Raw genomic sequence first — 22209 nt, 5'->3', positions numbered from 1 at the left:
ATGCCCGGTGGGTTCATCGCCGCCCAATGATAGACAATAAACAAGAACGAAGAACTGTCTATGAGGGACGCAGTACGTGGACGATGGGGAGGTTATTGATGTAGCAAGACATTGGCTCCGAAGTCGACCAGTAGAGTGATACCTTGTTGGCATATAGGCCCTAAGAGAAAGGCGGCGTAAGGTCGTCGAATTGAACGGAGATTGTGTTGAAAGACAGAGTTTTGTAGCTCAAAAGATTTGGGAATAATATGGTGTATTGGGCTCCTGAATAAAATCAAACTACTTCCAGAAAAATATTTTTTGCGTTACTTATTGAACGCCCCTCGTATAATATAATACGTACAATAAGAGTTCCAATTCAACATTTATGAGGTTTGATTAAACTTTATTGGTATCATTTTCATCGGAGCAAGTTACACAGATACATGAAAAGATGGAAGAAAGATGGTTCCATTAGGAGAGAAGCTATAGATTCTATGTATATGTGCAGCAAAGTGTCAATTTCTGGAAGATAAGAATATATGAGAATCGGGAGCTGAACATCACTAATACGTAGAAACTCTAGTGTGACATGAGGTTGCCAGAGTACCACAGTACTTGTTCTGTTGTTACAGACGCTATGTGGAAAGTTTGAGTGAGGTTTCTATCCTTGCGTTTTCGTAGTACGCAGAGTTCTCGACGGGCTTTAGTGGATCTGGAGGTTTCCAAGCTAAGCAGTCCAGCCGGCAGCCGCCTGGGGGTAAAGCTTTTGGAAGCACTCCTGCTTGAAGGTGCAGCCGGTGACGACGTTGAAGACGAATCCGGCGGGGCAAGACTTGGGGATGGGCTGTAGCCCGCGCACGGGTCCCATGTAGACGCAGATGCGGAAGACGGGCGAGCAGGCGTCTGAGGTGTCCGGGAAGGCGCCGGGCCCCTGGCACTCGGCTGTCTGCCAGCGCTGCCACCACGAGCCCCAAGGGCTGGCCGCTGGTGAGGCAGCAGCCGCAGCTGCAGCAGAGGGGGCGGCAACAGCGCTCTGCGCCAGCAGCGACAGCGCCACCACCAACAGCAACGCCATCTGTCGACATGGAGAGCAGCACTGCGTTAAGGGGAGACGTTCATGAAAACATATTTAAAAGATGCACCAAGTTCCTCGGATTATACTGTATACGCACTACTGACCATTAAAATTGCTACACCACCAAGATGAGGTGCTACAGACGCGAAATTTAACCGACAAGAAGAAGATGCTGTGACACGCAAATGATTAGCTTTTCAGAGCACTCACACAAGGTTGTCGCCGCTGACGACGACTACGACGTGCTGACACGAGGAAAGTTTCCAACCGATTTCTCATACACAAACAGCAGTTGACCGGCGTTGCCTGGTGAAACGTTGTTGTGATGCCTCGTGTAAGGAGGACAAACGCGTACCATCACGTTTCCGACTTTGATAAAAGTCGGATTGTAGCCTATGGCGATTGCTGTTTATCGTATCGCGACATTACTGATCGCGTTGCTCGAGATCCAATGACTGTTCACAGAATATGAAATCGGTAGGTTCAGGAGGGTAATACCGAACGCCGTGCTGGATCCCAACGGCCTCGTATCACTAGCAGTCGAGATGACAGGCATCTTATCCGCACGACTGTAACGGATCATGCAGCTAAATCTCGATCCCTGAGTCAACAGATGGGGACGTTTGCAAGACAACAACCATCTGCACGAACAGTTCGACGACGTTTGCAGCAGCATGGACTATCAGCTCGGAGACCATGACTGCGGTTACCCTTGACGCTGCATCACAGACAGGAGCGCCTGCGATGGTGTACTCGACGACGAACCTCGGTGCACTGTAGATTAAAATTGAAGAAACTGTAAAAAGCGGAAGATGGGACCTGGATAAACTGAAAGAACCAGAGGCTGTAGAGAGTTTCAGAGACAGCATTAGGGAACGATTGACGAGAACGTGGGAAAAAATACAATAAAAGAAGAACGGGTAGCTTTGAGAGGTGAAATAAAATGAGAACTACAGGAAGTGCAAAATAGCTAAGCAGGGATGGCTAGAGGACAAATGTAAGGATGCAGAGGCATATATCACTAGTGGTAAGATAGATACTGCATACAGGAAAATGAAAGATACCTTTAGAGAAAACAGAACCACTTGTTCGAATATCAAGAGCTCCGATGAAAAACCAGCACTAAGCAAAGAAGGGCCGGTCTCGCTGGCCGAGAGGTTCTAGGCGCTTCAGTCCGGAACCGCGCGCATGCTGCGGTCGCAGGTTCGAATCCTGCCTTGGGCATGAATGTGTGTGATGCCCTTAGGTTAGTTAGGTTTAAGTAGTTCTAAGTCCAGGGGACTGATGACCTCAGATGTGAAGTCCCATAGTGCTCAGAGACATTTGAAAAAAGCAAAGAAGGGAAAGCCGAAAGGTGGAAGGAGAAGCCATGACAAAACTCTATCATCTGGTTAGTAAGATGTATGAGACAGTCGAAACAGCCTCAGACTTCAAGAAGAATATAATAATTCCAATCCCAAAGAAAGCAGGTATTGACAGGTGTGAAAATTACGAAACTATCAGTTTAAGAAGCCACTAAGTCACGCTTGCAAACTACTAACACGAATTCTTTACAGACCAACGGAAAAACTGCTAGAAGCCGACCTTGGGGACTATCGATTTGGATTCAATAGAAACGTTGGAACACGTGAGACAATACTGACCCTACAACTTATCTTAGAAAATAGATTAAGAAAAGTCAAACGTACGTGTTCGCGTTTTAGACTTAGAGAAATCTTTTGACAGTATTGATTGGAAGACTCTCTTTCAAATTCTGAACGTGGCTGGGGTAAAATACATGGAGCGAAAGGCTATTTACAATTTGTACAGAAACCAGATGGCAGTTATAACAGTCGAACGGCATGAAAGAGAAACAGTTGTTGGGAAGGGAGTGAGACAGGGTTGTAGCCTATACCCGATGTTATTCAATCTGTACATTGAGCAAGCAGTTAAGGAAGCAAAAGAATAATTCGGAGTAGGAATTAAAATCCATGGAGAAAAAATAAAAACTTTAAGCTTTGCCGATGACATTTTAATTCTGTCAGAGACAGCAATGTACCTGGAAGAGCAGCTGAGCGGAATGGATAGTGTCTCGGAAAGAGGATATAAGATGAACATTAATAAAAGAAGACAAGGACAAATTGAATGTAGTCGAATTAAATCAGGTGATGCTGATGGAATTAGATTAGGAAATGAGAGACTTAATGCAGTAAATGAGTTTTGCTATTTGGGGTCGATGTAGAGAGGATATAAATGTAGACTGGCAATGGCAAGAAAATCGTTTCTGCAGGAGAGAAGTTTGTTAACTTCAAGTATAGATTTAAGCGTGAGGAAGTCTTTTCTGAAATTATTTGTCTGGAGTATAGCCATGTATGAAAGTGGAACATGAACAATTAATAGTTTAGACGAGAAGAGAATAGAAGCTTTCAAAATGTGGTGCTACAGAAGAATGCTGAAGATTAGATGGGTAGATCACGTAACTAATGAGGAGGTGCTGAATATAACTGGTAAGAAGAGGAATTTGTGGCACAACTTGACTAGAAGGGAGAGGTTTGTAGAACATGTTCTGAGGCATCAAGGGATCACCAATTTAGTTTTGAAGGGCAGCATGGAGAGAAAAAATTGTAGAGGGAGACCAACAGATGAATGCACTAAGCTGACACAGAAGGATGTCGGTTGCAGTAAGTACTCGGAGATGAAGAAGCTTGCACAGAATAGAGTAGCATGGAGATCTGCTGACTGAAGACCTCTGATTGGACTGAAGACCACAACAACAACAACAACAACAACGGTGTGGCACAGGTGATTAATTGGATGTTCATCTGTTGACAACATGTGGTAATATGTATCTCAAACTGTATTTTTCTTACCACTTACATCAGACACAATCTGTTTGATAGCCTTGCCTTTTTTACGCTTGAAGAGGGTCTGTCATCTTCTTTGTGAGTCTCTCGTGTCCAACAATGCCGTTTCCATCTTCCAACTATTTGTCTTTCATATCACTGACAAGATTCAAAGATGATCTATAAAACCAAAGAGTATATGTTGTTGCCTTCTAGATGTATCCTCTGCTAGTTTTCTTGAAAGTAATCCACGGAATCGTTGTTCACCTAGCTAGTATTGAAGGGTTGCTTCGAAAAATGGTCAGAGCAGGAAGGTTGCGTCTCACATTTGACTATATTTCAGGCAGTTCGGATGTGATATAATCTCTGAAACTTCGGGAACTTATTGACATGAGTTCTACTAATAAATAAAAATAAACTGAAAATAGGCATTTTCGGTCAGTTTCACGAACGTCCCACTTAAGGAGAAATAGTTCTGTTTTCTATTCTGTAATGTACCTCAGGCTGTCCTGAAAATGTTGGTGTATATAATAATATCTTTTTAATTTGACATGTGACTGACAGTATTCACCATCTCATTTATACTGTCACAGCTGACCAATCACATCTTGGATACTACACAGTCTTAAAGGCTGTGGGCTGCTTAGTTTTGACACCACTGTTACCTCTAGTTGGCATTACAACTAATCAAATCAGTCCTTTGATTCTGGCACTAGTTTATTAGATAACAATGTGCTAGGCAGCGATTTCTTTAATGCACTTATACATATGCTGTTCTTGTATATGTATATAAAATGACTAAGCGTTAAAAAAACGCAAAATTGCTGGTAACGGATATCTGAAATATGAATTTGGGCCTGAAATGAAGTGTAAATAACCACAAAAATATTTCTGTAGTGGCTCCGCCCCATAGCGCTTCGTGTATAAATATAGGCAAACTGGGTTTTCTGGTAATCTGGATGCAATTACACATAAATATTCTCTCCCTCTGATTTTAATGGAGGCAATCAAACCTATATTCAAAGATGTGGAAAATCCAGAACTACTGAATAAATGTTTGCTTGGGAAACCCATAACGTGACATTCCCTTCAATAATGTTGTGTGGTGCCGTGTACCTAAAATATGCTTGTTGCCTTCATGACTCTAAAGTCAGCAGTGTCCCACAATGTGATAACATTTACGGTGGGAACCATTGAGGACTGAAGGTTCTGGAAGGGTTAGGGGTGAGATTAGAGCAGAATAAAGATAGAAAAATGTGAGGACTGTATGTGCTTCATATAAACCAAGCAGAGTTCCCTGCCCATCAAATGATAAAAAAGCAGGGAATTAAAGAAGAGGGCAAGCATTGAGTGATTGTGACCCTGAAGAGGACATTGAATGTGGACCCTGACAATCCTAGCGCATGAAAGAGTCACAACAGTAAGTCAGCGCGAATGTTTGCAAATGAAAATCTTAAAATTCAATGTCTCGGAACTACTTTATTTACTAGGAATGACCCAAGAATAGGGCTTAACACACACAGAACTAGAATAATAAAGATTTTCTATTGCATTTCTTTTATGTTCCTTTATTTACAAAATAGATCCATTAATTATTGAATATCGGTAGTTGGTGTCTTAAAAACTTTCCAAGATAATGGATCTCAGAGTTTGGTAATTTCATATTGGTAGCATCCGACATAAGACATCTCCCCTTAAGGTCGACTAGCATGAGAAACTTTCTTGTGTCAGTCTAAAGTAAAATCCTACGTACTATAAATAGAACTTTGTAACTGGATTGAGGATTTCTTGGTAGGGAGGACGCAACATGTTATCTTGGATGGAGAGTCATCGACAAATGTAACCTAACCTAACCTAATCTAACATAAGTAACTGCAGATGTGCCCCTTAAATGTGTGCTGGGAGCCTTACTCTTCGTGTAGTACATAAATGCCCTTACAAACAATTTCAATAGCAACATCAGACTTTCTGAAGGTGACATAGTTATCTACAACGAAATACTGTCTGGAAACAGTCTGCACAAACATACAGTCGGATCTTGATAACATTTCGAAGTGGTGCAAAGACTGGCACCTTCCTGTGAATGCTCATAAATGTGAAATATTGTACTTCACAGAACGAAAAAATATAATATCCTGTGACTACAATATCAATGAGTCACAGCTAGAATCAGTCAACTCATACAAATTTGTAGGAATATGAAGTGGAATGATCGCCTAAGCTCACTTGTAGGTAAAGAAGGAGGCAGACTTCGATCATCGGTAGAATTCTAGGAAAGTGCAGTCATTCTAAAAGCAAATTGGTTACGAAAGACTCATACTACCTATCCTAGAATACTGTTCGTACACAGAGAAGGGCAGCACAAGTAGTCACTCTCTTGTTTGGGACGCAATAGAGTGTAACTGAGATGTTGAAAGAACTTAACTGGCTGGCTCTTGAAGATAGACATAATATGTCCCGCGCAAGTTCCAAGAGATAACCTCAAACGTTGAATCTAGGAATACGCTACAATCCCCTACAGATCGCTCCCGTAGGTATCACGCAAACAAGATTAGACTACTTAAAGATTCAACACAGTCGTACAAGCAATCTTTGTTCCAGTGCTCCATATGTGACTTGGATGGGAAGTACCATCTGATATGCACTTCACAGTGATTTAAAGATATCGATGTAGTTGTAGATGTCGATGGAAGAGGATTGCTGCATGTATGTGTTTTGTTTCTTCTTCCAAAGCCCTTCAAGTAAAGATCCTATTCCTATCATTGTAATTGGCCCAGATTTATCCCAGTGACGAAATTTACATCATTTTTAATACTGCAACGAATATTAAAGACCAGTCTGGAATAATATTTAAAACCAACGTACTGTATCAACTAACATCCCTCTGTTAATACGAATAAAATGCCTCTAATGCAGACAAACTGCAGCATCATACGAGAGAATGTAATATAGCATAACCATCTGTAGCCGTCAAAATTAATTACAATGAGAAAAAATAATGTATAGCCAAGGATCTAAAAAGAAACTAGTACAAATTAATAGTGAAGTCAAAAAAGCAGGTACGCTATTAGCTCGAAAAATGTGTTACTAATTGTGACTAGTAGGTTATAATAGAGAGCGAATGGCTGAGTTTGGTTTATGGGAGAATTCTTGGAGACGGTAGCTGTTCTATAAAGAAGAGCGCCTATATAATATTTGTAAAATTCGTTTTTGAGTGCTGCCCTAGTGTTTGGGATCCTCAACATGTCAGATTAAAAGTAGACATCGAAGCAGTTCATACGTGTGCTTCTAAATTTGTTTCCAGTAGTTCCGATCAAAATGCTTCTGCTACAGAAATGCAACGTGAATTCAAATGGGAATTCCTGGGGAGAATGTGACATTCTTTTCGGGAAACACTGTTGAGAATATTTAGATAACCTGATCTGCGGCTGTCTGCAGTGATGTGTCACAACGTCAAAGGAACCATATTGGCATTCGTCATAAGCAGTGTAGGAAAATTATGAAAATTTACATGTTTATAGCTGGACAGGGTTTTAAATCAACATCCTCGTAATAACTTATCACTGAGCCACACCTCTAGATAATACTGACGTCAACAGTAAGCATGAGTTAAGGTGTGTGTGTGGGGGGGGGGGGGGAGGGGGGGGGGGTATCGGCCATACATTTCCTTTTTTATTTCCACCTTTAAAGTGGTGATGCTACGTCGACGCTGCAAAAGTATTTGGAATAAGGCTACAAATGTTGGGTGGGGTTGATCGTTTCAGTAATTGCTTTGGAAATGCGTTTCATGTTGACTAACGAGCCGCACACAATATTTAAACCTGCCAGATTGGAGATGTGAGCCGTGACGGCAACGCAATATAGACCCGGGAAGCACAGAACTTGCAGAAGCTTTCGACGACCTAACGAAGACTAACAATTTGTTAACGCCAGCCTCAGATTCGAATTGATATCTACATGATTGTAGTAATACTTTTAGTCGCGCTAGACCAGAATCTTTTACATTCAACTGAATATTGTCTGTATTATAAGAAAGATAGTTAGGGTTTATATGGCACAGTCATTATGTATGTCGTATCAGAATATATTTTATTTGGTATTAGAATTGAGTGACTATGTGATGAACTTATTTTAAATTTATTACAATACAAGGAGGTGACAAAAGTCGTGGGATAACATATGGACATAGTATCGAGTACATAAGGTAGAAAATGGCAATGCACTGGAATAGCTGTCATTTGTACTCAGGTGGCCGCATGACGGTAAATAACAGACTTTTAACCCGCAACGGTAGTCGGAGCTAGAAGCATGGGACATTACATTTCGGAAATCGTTAGGCAGTTAAATATTCTGCGAACCACAGTGACAAGTGCGTACCGAGAATACCACATTTCAGGCATTGCCTCTCACTAAGAACAACGCGGTGACTGATGGCCATCACTTAACGACCCAGTGTTGTTAGTACTAACAGACAAGCAACACTGTGTGAAGTAACCGCAGAAACGAATGTGGTACGACAAACCATTCCGTTATGACAGTGCGGCGAAACGTGGCGCTGATGGGCTATGACAGTACACGATCGAGCCAGCGCCTTTGCTAACAGCACGACATTGTTTGCAGAACCTCTCCTGGGATCGTTACCGTATCGATTGGACCCTAGGCGACTGCGAAACCGTGGGCTGGTCAAGTGAGTCCCGATTTCAGATGGTATGACCTGATGGCAGGGTTCGAGTGTGGCGCAGACCCCACGAAGCAGGTATCCAAGTTGTTAACAAGGCACTGTGTTAGCTAGTGGTGGCTCCGCAATAGTGTGGGCCGTGTTTGCATGGAACTGACTGTGTCCTCTGGTCCAACTGAACCGATCATTGACTGAAAATGGTTATATTCGGCTAACTGGAGACCTTTTGCAGCCATTCATGGAGTTCACGTTCGCAAACAACGATGGAATATTTGTGGATGACACTGTGCTACGTCACAAGGCCACAGTTGTTTTCGATTGGTTTGAAGAACATTCTGGACAATTCGAGCGAATGACTTGGCATCCTGATGGCACGACATTAATCCCATCGAACATTCATGGGACATAAACCAGAGATCAGTTTGTGAACGAAATCCTACACCCGCAACACTTTCGCAGTTGTGGACGACTATTGAAGCAGCATTGCTCATTGTTTCTGCAAGGAACTTCTAACGAATTTTTGAGTCCAGACCACGTCAATTTGCTGCGCTATGCAGGCATAAGTAGGTTCGACACGGGTATCTCATGATTTTCTTTACCTCACTGTACAGTGCAAATTGCCATTCACTTAAAGCTTGAGATGGGTTGCAAGAGAAGAAAATTATTCTTTGCATGTAGTGGTTTACTTCTTCGAATTGTTATTCGCCTTGAGCTAAGGAACTTTTGCTATTGTAGGAATTACGTATGTTTTGGGTAGTCAAATGCGAATTTAGGGCCCCAAGAAGAGGTACTCATCCGTTGCGCCTAGCAGAGGATTTTTGTTTTAGTCCTCTTTTTACGGACGGTTAACCCCAGCCATATTCACAGAGCTGTTATTCAGCGTGAAATGTGCCCTTGCGAACTCGATGTTGGATAGACCTAGTCTTTCTGGCCAGTTACTGAGAGAGCCACAACAAATTTCACATGACACAAATAGTACCATTACCGGTTTCAGTTTCGTACCAGACATCATCAGATGGTCTGTTTGAGAAGAAAGGAAAAGGATGATAGTTTTGTACCCTGGTCCTGAATTCCGAATCGAACTTCCATACGCAGCTAAAAATACATGAATATGTTACACAGGAAGCAGTCACATTGTATCTTGTCAACTGAGCACAGATATGTTTGCACTGTAAATGGCTCTCCAGCCCTCTTCTGTTGACGATTTGCTATGTAAGGTATTTCTCTACGGATAGTTGTATATGGAAAACAAATTTATAACTTAGTTCCCTAGCATTTCACCCTTTTTTTTCAAACACATATCGAGAGGCTGTAACAATGGAAAATTGTACTGAAATGCAGGAGGATCTGCAACGAATTGACGCATGGTGCAGGGGATGGCAATTGAATCTCAATGTAGACAAGTGTAACGTGCTGCAAATAAATAGAAAGAAAGATCCTTTATCATTTAGCTACAATACAGCAGTTCAGCAACTGGAAGCAGTTAATTCCATAAATTATCTGGGAGTAGACATTAGGAGTGATTTAAAATGGAATTACCACATAAAATTAATCGTCGGTAAATCAGATGTCAGACAGATTCATTGGAAAAATCCTAAGGAAATGCAGTCCGAAAACAAAGGAAGTAGGTTGCAGTACACTTGTTCGCCCACTGCTTGAATACTGCTCACCGGTGTGGGATCCGTACCAGATGGGGTTGATAGAAGAGATAGATAAGATCCAACGGAGAGCAGCGCGCTTCGTTACAGGCTCATTTAGTAATCGCGAAAGCGTTACGGAGATGATAGATAAAATGCAGCGGAAGACTCTGCAAGAGGGACGCTCAGTAGCTTTGTTGAAGTTTTGAGAACATACCTTCACGGAGGAGTCAAGCAGTATATTGCTCCCTGCTACGTATATCTCGCGAAGAGACCGTGCGGATAAAATCAGAGAGATTAGAGCCCACACAGAGTCATATTGACCAACTTTCTTTCCACGAAAAACACGAGACTGGAATAGAAGGAAGACCCGATAGAGGTACTCAAGGTACCCTCCGCCACAAACCGTCAGGCAGCTTACGGAGTATGGATGTAGATCCCCTGATGATGACTACATAACAAGTCTAAACCATTAATGATACCATTTGAGCTACCTGAGACTAAAATATTTGCTTGCTGCAGTTTCTAACTCACACCGAAGCACAACGTGCTAGCTAAGGAATCAAGAGAAGAATAATGCTTACCATTTTCGCGCGAGAAGCGATTCCCGTTCTACAATGGCTAGAGGACCTCAGAGTGCTCCAGTGAACCACTGCTCTCATTACTGTGCGAGAAGCTACACTGATATTTCCGTGAAGACTGCGCGCGAAATGATGCCGCTTGTGTAGCTCGCTTCTGAGCCTATCTCTCACTGTTATTCATGGTCGCCGCCTGGCACTGTGGGGCTCAGAGGTTCTCGCTTGATAAGGCCCTAAAGAGGACAGCCTGTTTCTTGCACTCACCGCTGGTTTCTGAATTAGCTTCCGATTGATGTGCAACACTTTGTTTAAAGCGAGCAAAAATTAGTAAACACTTGTACGTTTTCTTTCTTTTTCGATGTTTACATTTTTCTCTTTCTTTTGCCACAATTTATATCATTCCCTGTATTTCTCTGCCTTTTACAAATCAAACACTCTACAGATGAGCTTTTCTCAGGAATTATTAACTTGGGAGTTAACCAATAGAGAAAAAAATTACAGTGCCTATCCTCCTTGACAAAAGAGCGATTATGAGCAAAGAAAAATGCACTGAGCGTCTACAGCTTAACTCCATCTAAACTAAACTAAACTAAACTAAACTCCGTTCGAAAAGGACATGAAGGTGCAACGGTACGACCGGCCGCCGTGTCATCCTTAGCCCACAAGCGTCACTGGATGCGGATATGGAGGAACACGTGGTCAGCACACCGCTCTCCCGGCTGTAAGTCAGTTTACGAGGCTGGAGCCGCCACTTGTCACTCAAGTAGCTCCTCAATTTGCCTCACATGGGCTGAGTGCACCTCGCTTACCAACAGTGCTCAGCAGACCAGATGGTCACCCAACCAAGTGCTAGCAAAGCCCGACAGCGCTTAACTACGGTGATCTGACGGAAACCGATGCTACCACTGCGGCAAGGCCGTTGGCATATCTCCAGCTAGATCACGCAAATCTCTTTAAGCACGGTACTTGGGGTACCACTATAATTTATTCTCTTGCCGTACTGTTCCACTTGCGAATTCTGCGTGCCAAGAATGGCCATCGGTAAGTCTCCGCATGAGCTTGCTTTTCTTCAACTACACTTTAGTACATGTAAGTCGGACTACGTAATATTTTCCTCGTCACTTGGAAAATACACTCTCGGAATTTAGAAGTAAACTTTTCCGTGGCGCACAACGGCTCTCTTACAGCGTCTGAGACTTGAAATGTATAAATAAAAAAATGGTTCAAATGGCTCTGATAACTATGGTACTTAGCATCTGAGGTCATCAGTCCCCTAGAAGTTAGAACTACTTAAACCTAACTAACCTAAGGACATCACACACATCCATGCCCGAGGCAGGATTCGAAGCTGCGACAGTAGCGGTCGCGCGGTTCCAGACTGAAGCGCCGAGAATCGCTCAGCCACAACGGCCGGCCGAAATGTGTAAACAGCTTCGTGATACTCTCACATACATACTAAATTAAGTAGTGACGAAACGCGCTGCTCGTCTTTAAACATTCTCTACTTCTTCTACCGAGCGAGGTGGCGCAGTGGTTAGCACACTGGACTCGCATTCGGGAGGACGACGGTTCAATCCCGTCTCCGGCCATTCTGATTTAGGTTTTCCGTGATTTCCCTAAATCGTTTCAGGCCAATGCCGGGATGGTTCCTTTGAAAGGGCACGGCCGATTTCCTTCCCAATCCTTCCCTAACCCGAGCTTCCGCTCCGTCTCTAATGACCTCGTTGTCGACGGGACGTTAAACACTAACCACCACCACCATCTACTTCTTCTATTAATCCCAATGGTAAAGATCACAGGCTATTGATAAATATTCAAGATTTGGTCGGACGAGGATCTTTGACCTACTTCCGCTAAGGGTGCCTTTCATTCGGATTCTTCCAACGTATCTATCTGGCATTTGCCTTTCATCAAGGTACGTGGGTTAAATGAATTTTTCATTAATTTTGAAACATCTTTTCAATCCGGGAAGTTACAAAACCAGACCTGTTTTTGGAATATAATACTTTTCAATATTTAATTTGTTGTTTAATGCTCTACCATCTTGCCCATAATATACAGAACAAAACTGAGCGCACACGAAAATCCACAGTCGCAGTATTATTAACACGTATGTTCCTGGGATAAATAACGAATATTTTCGAATATTTTAATACAAGTACAATCCTGATGATTGAACCGAAATATGTTTCCACACACCCTTACACAGCAAATCGTCAGGTGCCGATAGCAATCTACCACCAAAGAGACCAAACAAGAAAAGAGTTTGTTAAAGTAATAAAAATTTACATATTGCTACATGTAAGCACTCAGATTTGTAATATTTATATAATAATTTACTACGTCACTTTTATATATATATATATATATATATATATATATATATATATATATATATATATATATATATATATATATATATATAATCACATAGCCGGTTTATGCGAATAGTTGCCACCTTCCGAAGTGCTTAATGCATCAAAAGCTTCTTACAGACAAACAAATATAGTCAGGCGCTTCGAACATCTCAGAGTCATTTAACATTTCAATGGATGTACAAACGTCATATGATACAACAGAGTCTTGGCGTAGTAAATTTTTTACGTAGAGTTTCCTAATATTTCAAAAAAATATTACAAAACTCTTAATGCCTACATCGTATTCAAATAATAAAATTAAAATTTGATGAATAGCTGATTTCTATTGTAAGTAACAACCATCTACAGATCATGCCTATATGAAATTTAGATTGGCATGTACCAGTATAAACCATTATGCAGTAACATTCATTTTGTAGAAAGCAACACGAATTAGGGCCGGCTGTTGTGGCCGAGCGGTTCTATGCGCTTCAGTCTGGAACCACGCGACCGCTACGGTCGCAGGTTCGCATCCTGCCTCGGGCATGGATGTGTGTGATGTCCTTAGGTTAGATTTAAGTAGTTCTAACTTCTAGGGGACTGATGCCCTCAGATGTTAAGTCCCATAGTGCTCAGAACCATTTGAACACGAATTAGAAATTTGGTGTTAATAACAACAACAACAACACCGGGTCTGGCTTTACGTGATACGTGGACGAGACAGGTTGAACAAACTGGTTGTGCCAGTACAAATTGCATCGATCAGTATTTCCCAGTTGTATGACGGGCAGTTTGAGACAAAAAACTTTCATGCAACCGTACAAAATTTGAAATAGTTCTACACCCTTGCTGATGAAATCGAAGTCAATCATGAGATATAAAATGCCCATCGTTATGTCGGGTAACTCGTCGGCAACGGGTTCAGCCAGAATAAATTTACCCCTACTCATAGTCAAAATAAAACTGACCATGGTAGTCAGTAGGGGTAGTCAAGTCAGTTTTGTTCAGTATTGTTTTGACTTTTAGTGGAGACAGTGAAGTTAGTCCAGCAGGTCTCATTGTCAACGAGTTACATAATGTAACGATGGCCATTTCATATATCATGACTTATACGGTTTTATCAACCAGGTTGGAGAACCATTTTCAATTTCGCATCGTTGTATAAAAGTTTTTTGCAGATCTGGCCTGTCATACAACTGCAAGTTAATGATTATGGGATTTCTGGTGGTTTCCAGCTAGTTTGTTCAACCTGAGTCTCATCCGAGTATGGTGTTCATCCAGCCTCAGTTTTGTTGCTGCTATTAACATCAAGTTTCTTATTCATTTTGCTTCCTACACAGATGCATCTTACTGCATAATGATTATTACTGGTACACCCAGTTTGTGTTCAAATTGCATTTAATGTGAGAATGATCTAAAGATGTTTGTTACTTACAACAGAAACTAGCTAGTCATCGAACTTTGATTTTTTACGTAAATGCAATCTAGGCGTCAAGATTTTGTATTTTTTTAATTAGTTGTTGACAGTGTTTTGAACCTAAGTGTTGTACACAGTCAAAGTCGCTACCTACTGAAAATAAAAGTAAACTTACTTCGTAGCGTAGACATATGGAATATATGTGACTACATTTCAACAAAATCTGTACCATCAGCCCTTGAGGAACAAAACCGTGATTCTATGTGAGTATACTTCGGAATATACATATCATTGATAAGGCTTCCACTAGTGTTCTTCATGATAATAGAAAACGCGAACTTTAAGTGTAGTCAACCAAGGACTTTCGATTTCGCCAAAAACCTTTTATCAGCCCTGCAGGAAGGTTCCAGATTTGTAAATATGGTCTTTCATGTACTGCATTGTTTATTAAGTTGTTCTTGGCCATTTACCTGCACATATTTTTTTTACATTTTTCGTGTACTTAATAATCACCTTGTGTAGTCAGACGCCCCTGCGGTCACCCAACCAAAGAAGCGTCCTGATGTCGAAATAATGACCCTGCCACTGGTACAAACTACTGCGTTGATTTATATGGATGTAAGGGGAACGAATAAGTAGCCTAATTTCGTTCGATATGGCGCACGGACCTAAGCACGATCTTCACATCAAAAAGGAGTTGAAGAATGGCCGGTCACACTGTTTCTGTTGCGGTATGTCCATACGGGGTCTTCCTCCTAGCATGCAAGCGCAGATGCTTGTGAACAAAAGCGCTCTGGCAAAAATTGGTGGAAGGGACTTTCTGTACGCATGCGCAATCTCGTGTCCACACATTACGTCGACGTTCAAGGAGTTTGCTGTGCATCCACTTCTTTGTTCATGCCGCTTCCATTGTGATGAATGGCTACTACTGCTAAAACAGTATCTACAGTACAGAGTTATTACACTGAGATGACAAAAGTCATGGGATAGCGATGTGTAAATATAGAAATGGCGGTAGTCGATCGTCGTGAGCGCACGACATCGCCTGCAGCGCCTCTTCTGGCCTCGTGACCATATCGGTTGTACCTTGGACGGCTGCAAAACCGCTACCCGGCCAGATGAGCCACGATTTCAATTGGTAAGCCGATTGTAGGCTTCTAGTATGGTGCAGACCACGCAAAGCCTTTAACCCAAGTTATCACAAGGCATTCTGCAAGCTGCTGGTGGCTCCATAATGGTGTGGGGTGTGTTGACATGGAATGGACTGGGTCCTCTGGTCCAGCTGAATCGATCATTGAATGGAAATAGTTATGTTCGGCTACTACGAGACCATTTTCGGCCTTTTATGGGCTTCATATTCCCAAACTACGATGGAATTTTTATGAATGACAATCAACCATTTCGCCGGACTATCGCTGTCTGCGACTGGTTTGAAGAAGTTTCTGGACAATTCGAGCGAATGATTTGACCACCCAGATCGCACCACATGAATCCCACCGAACATGTATGGCACATAATCGAGAGGTCAGTTAGTGCACATTATCCTGCATCGGCAACACTTTCGCAATTGCGGACTGCAGTAGAGGCGGCACAGCTCAACATTTCTGCAGCGGACTTCCAACGACTTGTTTTGGCGATGTCACCTCGATTTGCTACACTACGCCGGGCAATAGAAAATTCGACACTATGTTAGTGTACGTTAAACCCATTCTTCCTTGAATCTGGAAATTTAGAGCTTGTTTCCCTAGTGAATAAGTTGTTATACGTAATGGAGTTCCTGCAGTGATAAGGCTGTCAATAACGTTTCATCTGGCAATCTGCGACTTATATCCAGACCGAGCTAATTATTTTGCTTTTCGAAACAAATCATTTCAGTGGTTATTCCTGAAATTACGAAATGCCTGAGGGATTGTCTTAATGACTGTGTTGCCTACCGTTTTTCTTTTTTTTTCTGTGTCATCAGACATTATTGCACATACATGTCCTGAAAACATCCCCCCCCCCTCCACCACCACCACCACCCGCACCGTACACAACAGAACTTATATAAGGATAGTTGCCTTTCTTTAGCCAATTTTCATTTTATTTTTGAAGAACTGTTTACACGGCGTCATTTAACAATGATTATGGACTACCTTCCTCGGCGTCAACAAATTCTGGAATGTCAAATTTGCATTTGTATCTCTATGTCCGTTACTTCAGTTTCTAGTGGTCTGTCGAAGATCTCCACCGGTGCTACCTTTCACAGCTGTTCAGATGTCAGTCTCCTCAGTCTTTGTATCCTTAAGTCGCTTATGCCTGAATGCTCGTCCACAGTTATTTATTCCAAATGCACTTTTCATAAATTTGTAGACTGCTTCTTTTATTTTCCAGATCGATGACTTATCAAAATCTTTACAGTAACCAGAGCAGAGACTTATTATCTTTAATCACTCTCATTTGGTACCCAGGACAACGCTTCTCAAAATTTTTGTTCAAATGATCATTAAATGCTGAGTTCCATGTGACTTATCTTTGTCTGTAATCATCATCTATAAATTTCAGAGAGGTTTTTTCGGAATCAATAGACATCAGGTCACATAAATCGCCTGAAAAATAAGCACGGCACATTACACAACTGAACTCTCACGGGCACCAGCTGTCTCTGCTAAACAGAGCAAAAATTCCCAACAACTACGGACGGACCAATGCTCTATGGCGCACGTCCTTCAGTTCGAACAATTTATGCATGCGCATGCGTGCCTGCGCTGTTGGAAATGTGCGACGCATGCACGCACTTGAACAAAAAAAAGTACCGTGTGGACACCGCTTTAGAATTGCAACAGCCAGCACCCATTTCACTAAAAGGGAAACACTTTCAGAATCTCAATGTAGACAAGTGTAATGTGCTGCGAATACATAGAAAGAATGTCGTTTATCATTTAGCTATAATATAGCAGGTCAGCAACGGGAAGCAGTTAATTCCATAAATTATCTGCGAGCAGGCATTAGGAGTTATTTAAAATGGAATGACCATATAAAATTAATAGTCGGTAAAGCAGGTGCCAAACAGATTCACTGAAAGAATCCCAAGAAAATACAGTCCGAAAACAAATGAAGCAGTTACAGTACACTTGTTCGCCCACTGCTTGAATATTGCTCACCGGTGTGGGATCCGTACCAAATAGGGTTGATAGAAGAGATAGAGAAGATCCAACGGAGAGCAGCGCACTTCGTTACAGGATCATAAAGTAATCGCGAAAGCGTTACGGAGATGACAGATAAACTCCAATGGAAGACTCTGCAAGAGAGACGCTCAGTAGCTCGGTACGGGCTTTGTTGAAGTTTTGATAACATACCTTCACCGATGAGTCAATCAGTATATTGCTCCCTCCTACCTATATCTCGCGAAGAGACCATGAGAATAAAATCAGAGAGATTAGAGCCCACACAGAGGCATACCGACAATCTCCTTCCACGAACAATAAGAGACTGGAATAGAAGGGAGAACCGATAGAGCTACTCAAGGTACCCCCCGCCACACACCGTCGGGTGGCTTGCGGAGTATGGATGTAGATGTAGATGTAGAATGCAAATCTTATCTTCCACTAAATTTTGTTGTAGATTACATTATTCGTCTATCATTATTCCAGGCCTGCTTTTACCTGTCTCGCTAATGGAGGCTTGCCTAATATAAAAATTATGTAACTTATAGCTTCTAGTAATAATTATGTCTCTAATAGTAACTCAAGTGACCCACAATGTTACACAGTTGCTGCGTAGTTATTTTTTTTTAACACTGACAACGAAATAGACTTTACCGTACTCCATGTTCTCATTATGCATCATGTTTTCGTACTACGTATGGTTTTACTATGGAGGTGACAGACAGTACGAATATGTGGAAATGATTTTTATTTCACCTTTTTGTATCCTGTTCATAACTATCATTGCCGCTGTGGCCTGCGCCGTAACGACAGGGATGGTAATTACAGTTTTCGTAGCTTTGTGCGTCTTTTTCCACGTTAGAAGGCTGTGGGAGAAAATTATTTGTATCCTGAAGATTGATTCAGTGATAGTTGGGAGAATTTAAACTAATGAACACACTCACCAACACGGAATGCGACTGGTGTTGCAATAAGTTGATGCTTAAATCTCTGATAACCTTGGCCTGTCTATACATTAGTTAGATGTTACTTCTCTACAGAATTAAAATGGTTGCTTGCATTGAAACAGTTGTGGCGCAAGCTGACTAGAAGAAGGGATCGATTGGTAGGACACTTATAATACAGTAGATGCTAACAGTGAGTTTTGAAAGATGAAAGCAGCAGAAAGTCAGTTAGGTAAAAAGACAAGACCGTACAGAAATCCTTGATAACAAGGGGGGATGAAAGGAGAAATATAAAAATGAGGAAAACGAAGCAGGCGAAAGGGAATACAAACGTCTAAAAATTAGATTAACAGGAAGTATAAAATGGCTATGCAGGAAGGTCAGAGGAACAATGTAAGGATTTAGAAGCACATATTATTAGGGGAAAGATAGATACCGCTGCCTGGAAAATAAAAGATGTCTTTGGAGAAAGGAGAAGCAGCTGTAAAATGTAAGAGCACATAGATGAAAATGAGATGGGACATATGATACTGCAAGAAGAATTTGACAAAACACTAAGAGACCTTCGTCGAAACATGGCCCCGGTAGCAGACGACATTCTATCAGATCCTTACCTTGCCTTTCCTTGGGAGATCTAGCCACGATAAAACTATCTGATGTACAAATTGTATGAGAAGGGCAAACCACCCTCATTTCAGTAAGAATGTATTAATTCCAATTCCAAAGGAACCAGGTGCTGATAAGTGTGAATATTACATTACTATCAGTTTAGTAAGACATGGATGCAAAATGCTAACATTAATTCTTTACAGAAGAATGGAAAAGCTGGTAGAAGCAGACCTTGGGAAGGTTCAGTTTAGAATCCGGAAAAATTTTGGAACACGTGAGGCAATACTGACCCTATGACGAATCTTAGAAGATAGATTTAAAAAAAGACAAACCAACGTTTATAGCATTTGTGGCCATTCACAGTGTTGACTGGAATATTCTCTTTGAAAGTCTGAAGGCAGCAGGAGTAAAATACAGGGAACGAAAGGCTATTTACAGCTTGTACAGAAATTAGGCGGCAGTTATAAGAATCAAGGGGCATGAAACATAAACAGTGGTTGAGAAGGGAGTGAGAGTTTTGTAGCCTACTGCCGACATTATACAATCTGCATATTGAGCAAAAGGTAAAAAAAGCCATAGAAAAATTTGGTGGAGGAATTAAAAGGTCAGGCAAGAAGTTGGTGGACGACATTGTAATTCTTTCAGGGACAGCAAAGGACTTGGAATAGTAGCTGCCTGAAATGGACGGTGTTTTTAATGGAGGATATAAGACGAACATCAATAAAAGTAAAACAAAGATAGTGGAATATAATGAACTTAGGTCATGTGATGCTGAGGGAATAACATTAGAAAACGCATTTTGCTATTTGGATAGTGAAATATCTAGTGCTGGCCTACGTAGAGGGGACATAAATCTTTTTTCATGCCATTGTCAGTCTACATTTTAAGTGTTAGGAAGGCTTTTCTGAAAGTATTTATACGGAGTGTAACCACGTAACGACGTGAAACATGGGCTATAAATAGTTTAGGAGAAAAGAGAGCAGAAACTTTTCAAATTTGGTGCTACAGAGGGACGTCTAGGGATCACCAGTTTAGTATTGGAAGAATGTGGGGACATGAGGGGGGAATTATCGAGGGAGACCAAGAGATGAATACAGTAACCCGATTCAGAAGGTCGATGTGAGCTGCAGTAGTTATTCGGAGATGAAGAGGCTTCCGCAAGATAGAGTAGCATGGAGAGTTGCATCAAACCAGTCTTCGGACAACAACAAGGTTGAGCACGTAAGTTGGGCGTTACACTAGGTCGTTTAAAATACATCATCTTCTGACAGTCTACGTTAAAGCGTGTCGGCATAGTGTGGGCAAAGAATAGTAAAGTAGGTAGGTAGCGAAAAGTCGTCTGAATCAATGACCTACCTGATATGAAGCCATGTTAATCAGCGGAACGTCTCTTCTTGTCACTCGTTAGTTTGGACTCGACTCTCAGCGTCACTCCACGAACACGACAATATATACCTAAACCGTCTGTTTTGACCAAAGGCTGCAAATAAAATATGACTGTCGTCGAGTCACAAACAGCAGGTGACAGTGACGGGGTGTAGACGGGAGGATGACAGGTGTTTGAGCACAAAATCTCCGGCAGGCCAGGAAGTTTTACGCAATGTTTCTCCGAAAGGGCGTTATGTGAAGGTGCCTCTCCTTATCTAGGATCCCAGTGAGCCGCACGAGCAAGCAAACAGCGAGATAGCATCGTGAATCACTTGTTCATTTGTTCCACCTGCGGTGCTTGCATTTCTCACTGAGATCGTGGCAACTTTCTGTAAGCAGACCCATCCACGAAGTGGCGCATGTACTAATTCACAAAATTAATGGTCTGCAGTGTAATATAACTGCGTTCCTGAATTACAGTATTGAATATTGTCAAGACGCTTGTTTAGTATGAGTTATAAGTAATGCTGTCCATGTCCTGACGACACATACCGGAGATCTACAGGGGTTGGACAAAAATATGTAAATACCGCGAGAAATGCATGCTTGATGATAAATGCAGATGCTAGAAAAGGCTGCAGGTTGCGATGTTGTATTCGACCAGTATCGGCACCTGTGCAATGTCCTCAGCACGTTGCAAATGTCAGTCTCTTTAAAACGGTGTTCTGTGTAGCTGTGAGGGCTTTATACCGGAGCTGAGTGAGTTCGAACGTGAACAAATTGTTGTTGCTCCTTCGGTGAGTGCTTCTGTAACCAAAACTGTCTGCCGGACCGAGACTCGAAGTCGGCAACTCTGTCTTTCGCGGACAAGTTCTCTACCACTAGGCTATCCAAGCATGAGTCAAGACCCCTCCTCACAGCTCTATTTCCGCCATTACCTCGTCTCCTACCTTCCAAACTTCAAAGATCCCTAGTTCATATCACGGCACACTCCGCTGCAGAGTGAAATTTCATTCTGGAAATATCCCTCAGGCTATGGCTAAGCCATGTCTCCGCAATACCCTTTCCTCCAGCAGGGCTATTCCCGCAAAATTCATAGGAGAATTTCTTCGTAGTTTGGAAGAGGAGAGACGAGGTACCGCTGAAAGTAAAGCTGTGAGGAAGGTTGGTGAGTCACGCTTAGAGCACTTGGAAGCGAAAAGCGAAGGTCTCGAGTTCGAATCTCGCTCCAACACACGGTTTTAATCTGCCAGGAAGTTTCATAGAGGGTTTGTATTAATCCATTCATATTTGTCCCCCCACCCCTCCCGCCCCACCCCTGTATGCCCCCTGTATACCTATTGTACAAAGCTTAATATCACTGCCATTACAGCCAACAACAGGCCAATCAGGCCAGACCAACCACAGTGTCATGCTCAGTCAACGGCATCATCGAAATGCAGTATGGAGGCGCGAGGGATCAGCACACCGCACTACCAGCCGATGTCAGGTTAACAGACCTGGTGCTGCCGCTGTTCGTTCAAGTAGCCCTCCAATTGGCTTGACGAGGTGACGTGTACTTCGTTCCAGTCCTTCCCCACCAGGGCAAAATCTCCG

The 22209-nt window shown here is 42.1% G+C and overlaps 1 protein-coding gene across 2 annotated transcripts; it reads right to left on the bottom strand.

The window, feature by feature from the left end:
- Positions 1–364: 364 nt before the first annotated feature.
- LOC126336744 (uncharacterized) lies at positions 365–20743 on the bottom strand. 2 transcript variants are annotated; one of them, XM_050000741.1, is made up of 2 exons: positions 20602–20743; positions 365–1057 (listed from the first exon to the last, which is right to left on the bottom strand). In XM_050000741.1, exons 1-2 carry the CDS (start codon positions 20614–20616, stop codon positions 710–712), a joined length of 363 nt encoding a protein of 120 aa, XP_049856698.1. In that variant the 5' UTR covers positions 20617–20743; the 3' UTR covers positions 365–709. The 2 variants fall into 2 exon arrangements, with proteins under 2 accessions (XP_049856698.1, XP_049856696.1); XM_050000739.1 differs by lacking the exon at positions 20602–20743 and adding an exon at positions 10779–10947.
- Positions 20744–22209: the final 1466 nt, after the last annotated feature.

Source organism: Schistocerca gregaria, chromosome 2 (assembly GCF_023897955.1).
Source record: "Schistocerca gregaria isolate iqSchGreg1 chromosome 2, iqSchGreg1.2, whole genome shotgun sequence".
NCBI classification, from domain to species: Eukaryota; Metazoa; Arthropoda; class Insecta; order Orthoptera; family Acrididae; genus Schistocerca; species Schistocerca gregaria.
The sequence above is the reverse complement of the archived record's forward strand: the minus strand, read 5'-3'. Positions and strand labels throughout refer to the sequence as shown.

Excerpts from the sequence above, each read along its gene's own strand:
- LOC126336744 (XM_050000739.1), bottom strand. The coding sequence starts at position 10,856 with ATGAGAGCAGTGGTTCACTGGAGCACTCTGAGGTCCTCTAGCCATTGT. Across the intron at positions 1,058-10,778 it reads TCGCTTCTCGCGCGAAAATG|ATGGCGTTGCTGTTGGTGGT; the intron begins GTAAGCATTATT and ends CCATGTCGACAG.